The 11,817-nt window shown below is 42.1% G+C and overlaps 1 protein-coding gene across 1 annotated transcript in view; it reads left to right on the top strand.

The window, feature by feature from the left end:
• The first annotated feature begins 7,371 nt into the window (after positions 1–7,371).
• The window catches only part of matk (megakaryocyte-associated tyrosine kinase), a 13,198-nt gene continuing 8,752 nt past the window's right edge, over positions 7,372–11,817 (top strand). The window contains exons 1-5 of the mRNA XM_058072576.1: positions 7,372–8,306; positions 8,386–8,430; positions 9,510–9,626; positions 11,172–11,284; positions 11,472–11,691. Coding sequence (XP_057928559.1) covers positions 9,510–9,626; positions 11,172–11,284; positions 11,472–11,691 — 450 coding nt within the window. The 5' untranslated portion in view covers positions 7,372–8,306; positions 8,386–8,430. The remainder of the gene's footprint in view (positions 8,307–8,385; positions 8,431–9,509; positions 9,627–11,171; positions 11,285–11,471; positions 11,692–11,817) is intronic.

Raw genomic sequence — 11,817 nt, 5'->3', positions numbered from 1 at the left:
GTTTAGCTCAAGAACACACACTCTCACAAACAAGAAAGAGAACAGGCGAGAGATCTGTTGAGCACATGTCCGCTACACACAGTTGAGAAAACAATTCTATTACCGTTACGTGGTCAAACGTCTGGAGACACATGTTGAATGCAGGCGTTTCTTTCAGGCCCTGTCCACAAGTAGCAGTGATGTCCACACAACCTCGCATTAAAAACAGAAATGCATCCACATGTAATCTCATAAATGATAAGAATGACAACAACAATAGTGACGAAATTCGGAAATGGTTGCGCCATTCCTCCAGGTCAATGGCCTCCATCTCAAGGTTCTCCCACCAGCTGCCAGCGCGTCCCGAAAACTGAGCCAAAACCAACATCGGAGCCTATTACGAGGAAGATGCCGTGGCCTTCGAATGGTCATTTCTGGGAAAAAGTGCTTCTTCGCCTCTGCTCTTCACCGTGAAGTGTTTGGGCTCGCAACAATAGCTACAACCAACACAGCTCTGAGGGCAGGTCGCGTGTGGAAATGTATACGTACGGTTATTTTCGCCCATACCCATACCCAAACACATAACATAAACACATAACACACTTTGGCTGGAGGTTTTGAAAACCTTCTTTTTCAGTGCCAGATATCTGCGGGCTTGTGTGGATGGCAGGCCAAATTGGGGAAAAATAACTTTAAGAGATACCCACCGCCATGTGGACAGGGCCTCAGTCCTATGAACCAGGCCACCACTGCAGCTAGTCTTTTGTTTTTGTTTTTTTGGTGTCACATAACACAACAGGTGAGCATCACTCTCAATGGACATTTTAGTTTGTTTTAGTACAGGGGTGTCCAAATGGTTTTCCTCCACGGCTTTTACCTCCAAACCCCATGTGGCCTTCAGATTAGCTCAAGAACAGGGATCAGAGAGCTTCATGGAATGGGTTTCCATGGTCCATCAAGACATGGATGAACTTGACTTTGTGATGAGACTTCTCATCCAACATCAGCATGTGACCTCACAAATGCGCTTCTGGATGAATGCTCCAAAATTCCCATAAACACACTCCTTAACCTTGTGGACAGAAGAAGAGTTGAAGCAGTTCAAGCTGCATGGGGTCAAGCATATTGCAAATACAGTAAACCTCGGCTATATCGGACTCGGATATATCGGAAATTCGCTCACAACGGACAGATAAAAAAGAACAAATTTTTCTGTAATGCATTTCCAATAAAAATTCATTGCATATATCGGATTTTTTAGAACGGATTTCGCCTATTTCGGACAAAATCTCCAGTCCCGTTCCAATGCATTTCCATGAAATTTCCCTCGCATATATCGGATTCGCCGAATCGTGACAGGCCGCTATACGACGTCATTTGCAGCGTTTGCAGCGTTGCCTGCGCGTCCAGGTACATTGGAAACATAGTCAGCGAAGTGCCTTTTTATAACGGATAAAATCCCATTTACGCATATACCGGATATAAATCCCATATATGCGTAAAACGGACATTTTCCGGTATACGCATATAACGGATTTCGCTTATATCGGACAAAACCAGTGGGAACAATTGAATCCGATCAGGGCTCGACAATAACGTTGTACCGATGGCCCGGGGCAAGTTAAAACAAAATTCGGGCAAGTAAATCCAATCATTAATATTCCCGTCGGGCAAGTGCACTTTAGCATGCCGTACTGCCAAGAGTTTTTTTTAAAGCGGTTCTTGTTGGGTGTTGGTAAAACTCGGACTGCGTAATTCCGGTGGTAATTTGCAAACCAATCCTTGCAAATCTTGAAATGGACCAATCAGAATCGTTTATTTAGACCGCGGTCCGTAATCCACAATCCGCGTTTTACCCACACCCGTTCTTGTTCGCGATCAACCAATCAGCGATCGTTTTACTAGGAAAACATCTATCATGGCGTCCCTGCCAACATCGTCTAATTCTTCAACAACTTCTGAAGGAAAACACCAAAAAGTGATGAAACAGTGCCTCCTAAACAAGTATTTTATTAGCGGCAGCAAATCAAATGATGGCAAAGGTGAGTGAATCACATTGCTGTGACAATTTGAAGTGGTCACAATGAAACACCACCCATTAGATCCAATACCAAGTGCTGATTTTGCACAAGCTACAAAATCTAGCGCTTCCATTTCTCTGTGGATTTTTCTCACCTTTGCTTCACAAATTATTGTTTGACCATTGAGCATTTTTTCTGAGCATTTCTTTCTAAAAACACTTTACTAGTACACAAATGTGTCAAATGTTTCATTGAGGTGTACAACTTAAATAAATATCACTGCTTACTACGACTACCATGTGTAAGGTAGCATGGCTTGCCATGTTAACATACATCTCCACAAATTTTCAGACATTCCTCCAAATACAATGCATCAGTACTATTATCTGATGAATTATCAGCATATATTGATATATGATATCATTATGGCAGTCTTTTCATTTTACATGGGGCAAGTTCGGGCAAGTAGTTCTCACCTTAAGGATTCCCCATGGGCAAGTAATTTTTGTTTTTAACGTAGAGCCCTGCCGATATATCCGAGGTTTACTGTATTTTTGCAATATAAGACAAAACATCTCAGCTGTATAATATAAACTTAATATCAGATTTCACTTGCTCTTTTCCTCAGTTTTTTCTGTTGATTGATCGATTTATTTTTTTTAATATATTTTTTTTGCAAATTGGGCCCAGGCCGCACTTTGGACACCCCTGCTCTAGTATTTAGTACAGTGGCCTAAAGGTGCAAACGTACAGAACACACAAATGATCCTGAACCAAAAGCACATAAACACCATGAAACGTGTGTGAAAGTGGTGCAAGGTCCCAGAAGTCAGCAGACGACCAGGGCTGCCAGACCTGAGAGATGGCCGTCTTTAAGACGTCATATTTTACCCTCTTATAGAGCAACCTATTTTTACTGCCAAGAGCTAACAAGAGCCTAACTTCCTGGTAGCCTGGCTAGCTTCCTCATTGCAGCATTGTCCCGTCACATGGGTTTTATGGTGTTTGTGTGTCTTAGAAAGCTTAGCCGACCTAACAATTTTCCTTGAGTGTTTTTGCTAAACCTGTCATTGTGTTCTTGTCGTAAACAACTTAAAGGAAAAGTTTAATTTTATTTTGCTCATCATCCATAATCCTTATGCTGAGACACTGAAGATAGAAAAAAAGCTAAAAGAGGCAGCTAATTAATGCAATACTGGGACACGCCTATTGTGCCTATGTAAACACCTCCAAAAACCTCCAGCAAGGTTTTATATCTATGGCGTGAGTATGTTGTAAAAGATGTAATACTTGCAGTACTGAAGCTGTGATGGCGGCAGCTCTAATATGTAGCATTTACATAGTATAGCCCGCTAGCAACAATGTTTAGGGGTGTCACGAGACAAGACAATGCACGAGATTGGGTCCACAAGACGAGACAAGATTTTAACATTCTTTTATTTTGAAATCCAATGGAAAAAATCAGAACTTTATTCATCTTTTTTCCTTCATAATTGCTACTACATTACCTTCCATTGTTTTATGGAATGCTGTGGTGAAGCATCTCGGTGCTGAACCTTACTGCACCTTGCTGCCCCTTTTGGAGGAAAGAGACGAGGAAAACAGGCACCGGTGCGTTTGGCAATTTATGGAGGCCGGCAAAATGACAGTTCTTTTTGCAGTTATCGTGTAATTGATGTATTAATGTATTGATTTTCAGAGTGAGAATTCTTGTGTCCTGGAATCTTGTGACACCCCTAACAACAACAACTGTGTGGATGCAGCTTGGTTAATATGGTGGTCACATTATGAAAATGTAAAAATTTTTTCAGAATAGGTGCATCCCATATCTTAGCTTCCTCTTTTTAGCTGTTTTTATATCTTTAGCATGCACAGAAAAGAAAGAGACGTGTTTATGTCTAACATAAGGATCGTGGATGATGGAGACAATTTAAAAGAAAGTGCACTTCTATAAAGATGAGCACACAAGCATGTCTTTTTCTTTATTTTTGAAACAGACAACACTGTTTTATTACTAATTGTGCTCATCTTCTTAGTTGACATTTTTATTAGTGAGTATTTTGTTCTGTTTGTGTTTATCGGCAGTCATGGAAGCATGTTTACACGTCCAAGCAGGGAAGGCACACTGACCCCGAAACCAATGATGGTCATTGACCATGCCGTCGGCGACTGTGCCTTCTCTGCTCGGCGTATCAATGCCTGAGAGGGATTCTTTGGGGAACACCATCAGCTTTTGAAGACATTTCAAAGGAGCTCAAGCGCATGTTTGTAGTTCAGTGCTTCAAAGAGGCGGCCCGCTTGCACACATCTGCTCATCACAAAGGGAATCCCAAAGAAAAGACGTTTGTAATGCGGTGGTGTTTGATAGACACGGGAACTGATGTCTCTTGTACCTCACTGGCCTGCAGTCACATTAAAAAGACCAATGTGGAGAACTTTAGCGGCCCTACAAACAAACTAGCGTGCTAATGGTCATTTGGGATTGACGTGTCAGACAGGCATTCATGTAAGAGAATGTGGATTTGGTTTTAGTTCAGTTTGGGTTGCACTGCTTCTAATATAGGGCGCATGTATTACACCGTGACAATCTGCAACCGCGCCACTAGGTGCCACTCAATCCTTCACATTGGTCCTATAGTGTTGTCTGATGATGGACAAGCTTACGTTTGCATGTGTCTATGTTGTGTGTGTGCGTTTCTTCCGATTGATAACAGTAACAATAACATAGTGTAGCAATAGTTCTAACATCAAGCGAGCGTAGCTCCTGGTTGGAATGCTCCATGGTTTTCTTTCTCTCACACGACCACCCTCAATCTTTGATTTCTTTGTTTGAACAAGCCCAACTAAAGACTAAAGGCAGACCAAATCTCTGCTCATGAGTTTTACATGTAAAGCAGTGTGTGCTGGTTATAGTGGTCTCATGGTTGTGATCTTTGAGCATCCACACGTTATCTCCTCCAGACGTGGCAGAGAAGGACCCTCCGGATCTTCTGAATAAGAAGAAATGTCTGGAACACCTGGCCGCTCTCCGCCATGCCAAATGGTTTCAGGTACAAGCTTTGCAAAGCATCTTTACATCCGACTCAGGAGTTTGAGTCATCTCATGTCCTCGATGGTTTCTCTCAAGGCTCGTGCCAACGGTCTGCAGTCCTGCGTGATCATCATTCGAGTCCTTCGGGATTTATGTCAGCGTGTGCCCGTCTGGGCGAAGATGCCGAGCTGGGTGAGCTTATCACGACCTTCTTAAACATTCCTTCAAAACAAAACTCACCACACCCTGACAAGTGTTCGCCCCCAAATGCCGCACCAATCTAAAGCTTTTCAAGCACCACCATGGTGAGACATTTTTGAGGCACGTTTTGCAGGGTCCTATATTTTTTTATCCCTTTTTTTTTTCATTAAAGGCAACCTACCTTTTCTGAGCTATAAATGTAGTTAGAATGTTGTATTCTGGTGTTAAACCATGCCAACATTTCACATAATGAGGTTTGTGCATTTGGATGTGTGCCCTGAAAGACGTACAGGATGGTTCTGAATGCTCAGTTTCAAAAGGCGTGGTAAAACTGTCCCTTTGTGATGTCACAGAGGAGCGGGCTTCCTTATATGGGCTTGGCTGTAAGCTCTCTGCCCTCCCCCACTCCCCCAAGCTCTGATATTCACCGACACAAGCTCAGGTAGAAATTATTATATGTGGTGACTCCCAGCAAGAGATGAATATTTTCATCTGTCAATGGTATATCGAAAAATGAGCACAATAGGTCTCCTTTAAAGGTGACCTGTTGTGCTCGGCCCTTTGTTTTGGTTTGCGGACTCCTATAGAGTGGCTACACACGATAACATGCACAGAAAGCTTTCTCGATCTTGTCTAAAGTTTAAATTTTAACAAGAAAACTATTTAAGACAAAAGTGGAAAAATCTGCAGCAATGTAATGAGAAGAAGTGGTAACTTTATGAGAATACCATAATATTATGAGGGGAAAATGTCATTTTATTATCAATTTGTGGAAAATTAGGTTGCAGAAAAAATTTGAATGTTAGAAAAATCGGGTCAAAATATTATAGAGTTCAAAATAATTACTTGAAGAAAATTTACAAGAGGTGAGTTCAAACCAGAGGATAATGGGGGGGAATGTCTGTTATTTTCCAAGAATGAAGTCAAATTATTATTATTATTTTACGACAATAAAGTTGTAAAATTCTAAAGAAAAACTGTCCTTAAAAAAAATCCATTCTAATATTATGAGAAACAATGAAAACAAGATGAAGTTGTCATATCTGGAAAATTTGATTGGGGAAAAAGTTACACTATCATGACAATAATGTCAATATATTTCGAGAAGAAAATGTACAAAGATTATGTAAGTAGAAAATTAAAATAGTTTGAAAATAAACAAAGAAAACCACTAATAAAAACAAAAAAAAACATCCTAGGTTTTTCAAAAAGCTGATATGCTTGAAATATATATTACATCTTAGCATTAGAAAATATCAAGTGGCCCTCGCATCTTTTCAGTATTTTTCAGTATGTGGCCCTCGATATAAAAAGGTTGGCCTTGATTGACTCCACTTTTTATCGACTATTTTTCCTTCTCATGGTGATAAAGGACAAAGTGTATCTCTTGCAAAGGTGCGTCTTATTATCTGTTTGCACATGAAAAACATACCCTCATACTGTATCTGAGTGGCAGTCTGGAGCGCTGAAATAGCCCCGAAATAGCCCTAATATAGCCCTAATATAGCCCCGAAATAGCCCTGAAGTTTTGTGCATCCCAACGTTGTCTCAATCAATTACTCCTCGAGTTTTGGCACCTTTTCTATGCACGCCTCTTTAAGCCCTGCCATCTTCCAGGCCATGGAGCTGCTGGTGGAGAAGGTCATCAGCAGTGCAACGGGCCCGCTCAGCCCCGGAGAGGCCCTGCGTCGGGTGCTGGAATGCTTGGCCACTGGCATCCTGCTTTCAGGTGCGACTAACCGTCATGCGCGTTGATGAGCTTTGCGTGGACAAAGTTGACACCTGGACTCCTTTCGCAGACGGCACCGGGCTGTGGGACCCCTGCGAAAGAGAGCCCACAGACGCCTTGCAGGGCATGAACGTCGAAGACCGGGAGTACCTCACCACCAGCGCACAGGTGAAGTGACGATGTCCCACCATGTCATTTTTATTCCTGACTAGCACATCTGACCACTGCGTTGTCTCTGACTGCAGCACGCGCTACGCCTGCTTGCCTTCCGCCAAATCCACAAGGTCCTCGGCATGGACTCCCTGCCCGTGTCCAAGGCCGGCGCTCGCAAACGCAGACGCGACATCGGCGACACAAGCGAAGGCGAGGGGGAGGGCAAAAAGGACAAGAAGGAAGAAGCCGCCAGGGCTTGACGCCTGGAAGGCAGCTTGATGGTTTAGTCCCGTAGAATGTCACAATGTCAAATATTCAGACTTGAAACTTGAGAATGCCGAGGCCGACATGATCACTAATTACCGATGTAGACGTGTGCGCAGTCCACATTAAAACGATGGCGTTTCATTCTTAACGGCACACTAACGCCTCTGCGTTTCATCTCTGATGGTTTAGCTACCGCTAAAGTTGGCACGGGAGACGCCGCTGCGAGAAGTGGCAGCGGACGCTGGGGGAGAGGGGCACAGCATGGACGACGCACACATTTGTCATGTTGGGAACGTACCAATCTCTGCAACAAACAAGGCAGGACATGAAATGAGAATGAAATGAAAGCACCTCACTTTCCGGCATGAGGCAGGAAGAAGTACGACTGAGGCCCTGTCCACAAGCATTATTATTATTTTGGACAAATAACAGCGGTGCCTTGGTTAACTGATCACTAAGCCTTTCCAGAAGGGCCAACCAATTCCTCTGTTCCAGACCGCCAGAAATATTACGACATAATAGATTCCAACTATGGTTACAGATGACACATGAATGTATGAGTGAACATTTAACCTGAGTCTGCCCCGCTAGCCTGCTATTGCACAACAATTTGGCTTAAGAGTTGACACCGCCTGATTTACTTTGAGCTGCTAAAAGCAAGGCTGTCTAAATTGATTCTAAATGTTCTTTTTGAGTTCATTATAAGACACTTTTAAGCCAATTTATCCTCTACATTTGTATTGTAATTGATTTTAAGCTGATGCAAATAAACGATATTGGAGAAGAAAGAAAGCCCTCACCCTGACTGCCGTGTGACTGTTTGCCACTTTGAGCAGTGATTGAGGAAGTGATGTGACAGACTCCCCTAACTGGTGACAATGGTCAGTGACTGTCATCCCTTCTTCCAAGGAGGACGTTGCCTCAGGTAATAACATTCATTAGTCGCCAAGAACGCTCTTTGCCTCCTTGTCTACTTCTTGAATGTGTTTGTTTTTTATTGAAAGGTGTCCGAGACATCCATCAAACCTTCTGACCTGCTCATAGCAAAGGTAGGCCTCATCTCAAACTCCACTTTCCACTTTCAAAGCATTGCATCCAAACAGTTGGTGTGTGGTTCTGCTAAAGCTTAAAATGAGCAGAATACTGTTAAGTATGACATGTTACCATGAATGTAGCTGTTACTACATGCCCACAACATCGATGGAGAAGTGCACTTTTCCTTTAAATGTGTACATACTGTATGCACGTACATTGTATATTAAATGAGGCAGTGCACTAGTTTGATTAAGTACACAGATACAATGGAATGTACTGCAAAGTTTTGATTGACATTCATTGAAAATCTTAACCAATCTTGCAGTGGTGTTCAAACTTGCATGTGTGACCAAACTTCACCAAGGGTAATTTGATATTTTGTGAATGTTTCAGATTCTTCCAACAAATGGAAATATTAGTCAATGTACACAAAAGGCCGTTTTTAAATGAAACATTTTATTATTAAGGGAGAAAAAATATCCCCCATTAAATAGGAAATTATTGTAGGTTTATCATACCTGAGTGCCACATGCAGCAACAGATTGGCAGTTATTTCACCTTTGTGTTCCCAAAAACAACCCCATGTAAAATGTGAGGCCTTTTTGAGTCCTTCCTGTATGAATCTGAGTAAAATGAAAGTAAATCATAGCCCACGTTAATAGAATACGATGAACTAAATGCTAAAGTGTAAAAATAAGTCTTGAGTCAGGACTTGAACATTCTACAATGTTGGAGCCTGAATACTTCTTTCTTGCTCTGGGAATGGCGTGTTGTGATGGTAGCTTTCTAGACGGAACATAGGGTGCAATTAGGTCAACCATAGGGGAAGGTGCCAATCTATGTAACGGCAGTAAAGGCAAGGGACATAGAGATGGATGTGACGCACATTTGAGTTGACTAATTCTAAACTTTTTAGTTTATTTCATGTTACACTTTCTCTTTGAAGTCCAAATATAAAACTAAGAATTTGATTAAATTATTTCTGATGACCAAAATGAGTCCTGGCAAGGAGGCCTAAGATCCGTGGGTTGCCTCCCCCTGCCCTACGATGTTTTTAGGACCGTGGGTCAGCACTTTCATTGTCCACCTGCAGATGAGCTGGAGCGCTGGTACGCAGTGCATCGCCAAGGGAGACCGCAGGAAGCCCAAACCTGGGGAGTTGGCGTACAAAAAAGGAGACATCCTCACCATTGTTGACACCAGCATCATCGTACGCTTTCATGCAAATAAGTCTATTTTTAAAGCTGTAGGGGGGGGGGGGTCTCTTTTTACAATAAGCTACACAGAAATACATTTAGAGTAGTTACTGGGGAACTAATGAGTAGTTACTGAGGATTTAAGGCACAGAAATGTATAGATACGTAGGAACTTATGACTAAGGCACAGGTTTAGAGTAGTTAATGAGGAACTAATGAGTAGTTAATGAGGAACTAATGAGTAGTTACTGGGGAACTAATGAGTAGTTACTGAGGATTTAAGGCACAGAAATGTATAGATACATAGAACTAATGACTAAGGCACAAGTTTAGAGTAGTTAATGAGGAACTAATGAATAGTTACTGGGGAACTAATGAGTAGTTACTGGGGAACTAATGAGTAGTTACTGAGGATTTAAGACACAGAAATGTATAGTTACATAGGAACTTGTGACAAAGGCACAAGTTTAGAGTAGTTAATGAGGAACTAATGAGTAGTTACTGGGGAACTAATGAGTAGTTACTGAGGATTTAAGGCACAGAAATGTATAGATACATAGAACTAATGACTAAGGCACAAGTTTAGAGTAGTTAATGAGGAACTAATGAGTAGTTACTGGGGAACTAATGAGTAGTTACTGAGGATTTAAGGCACAGAAATGTATAGTTACATAGGAACTTATGACTAAGGCACAAGTTTAGAGTAGTTAATGAGGAACTAATGAGTAGTTACTGGGGAACTAATGAGTGGTTACTGAGGATTTAAGGCACAGAAATGTATAGATACATAGAACTAATGACTAAGACACAGGTTTAGAGTAGTTAATGAGGAACTAATGAGTAGTTACTGGGGAACTAACGAGTAGTTACTGAGGATTTAAGGCACAGAAATGTATAGATACAATGGAACTAATGACTAAGGCACAAGTTTAGAGTAGTTAATGAGGAACTAATGAGTAGTTACTGAGGATTTAAGGCACAGAAATGTATAGATACATAGAACTAATGACTAAGGCACAGGGTTAGAGTAGTTGATGAGGAACTAATGAGTAGTTACTGGGGAACTAATGAGTAGTTACTGAGGATTTAAGGCAGATAAATCTATTGATACATACAACTAATGACTAAGGCACAAGTTTAGAGTAGTTAATGAGGAACTAATGAGTAGTTACTGAGGATTTAAGGCAGAGAAATGTATAGATACATAGGAACTTATGACTAAGGCACAAGTTTAGAGTAGTTAATGAGGAACTAATGAGTAGTTACTGAGGATTTAAGGCAGAGAAATGTATAGCTACATAGAAACTTATGACTAAGGCACAAGTTTAGAGTAGTTAATGAACTAATGAAGAACTCGCGACAAAGGCATATACGTTTACAGTAGTTACTGAGGAACTAATGAGTATAGAGTAGTTACTGGCGTAGGCACAACAATTTGGAGTAGTTACTAAGGAACTGAGGACCGTAGCTTGGATTTTGATCCTTTCCAGTTTTCCATGACGGCAGCCACATTGACCTTTTAGTTGACGTATGGGTTCCTGCTCTGCCCCCCATTCTAGAGTAAGGGACGCTACAAAGCCAGACACAACTCCACCGGAGACGAGGGTATCATACACGGGGCCAGCGTGCGTGAAAGAGGAGTGTGTGTGGATCCCAGCCTCAGCTTCATGCCGTACGTGAGCTCTTCCTCTCAATGTCGGCAAGGAAGTGTGGCGGCTGACGTGGCGACACGTTTGTTTTTAGCATCGGGAAACTTGTGTCACTCCACAAACGCCATCTTACGAGTCAGAAGACTAACTTCCCCAAGCTTTGAAATCCTACAACGCTGGGTCTGAACTTGGTCACCTCTCCTCCTGCAGATGGTTTCACGGGAAGATCTCGGGCCACGATGCGGTCTGCAAGCTACAGCCGGCGCAGGACGGCCTGTTCCTGGTGCGGGAGTCCATCCGACACCCCGGCGACTACGTGCTGTGCTTGAGCGTGCGCGGAGAGGTCGTCCACTACCGAGTGATGCATCAGGGCAACACGCTGACCATTGACGGCAAGCAGCACTTCTGCAACCTCATTAACATGATAGAGGTACACAAACATCCACCTCACGCTCTTCATGGAAGGTGTTTAGAATATTTCCAGTCGCATGTGGAGACTTACTGATTCTAAATATTTGCTATTTGTTATGTAATGTTCATTCATTCATTTTCTACC

This window comes from Doryrhamphus excisus, chromosome 5 (genome assembly GCF_030265055.1).
Source record: "Doryrhamphus excisus isolate RoL2022-K1 chromosome 5, RoL_Dexc_1.0, whole genome shotgun sequence".
Classification (NCBI taxonomy): domain Eukaryota; kingdom Metazoa; phylum Chordata; class Actinopteri; order Syngnathiformes; family Syngnathidae; genus Doryrhamphus; species Doryrhamphus excisus.
Note: the sequence above shows the minus strand (reverse complement) of the source record. Positions and strands in the feature narration are given on the sequence as shown.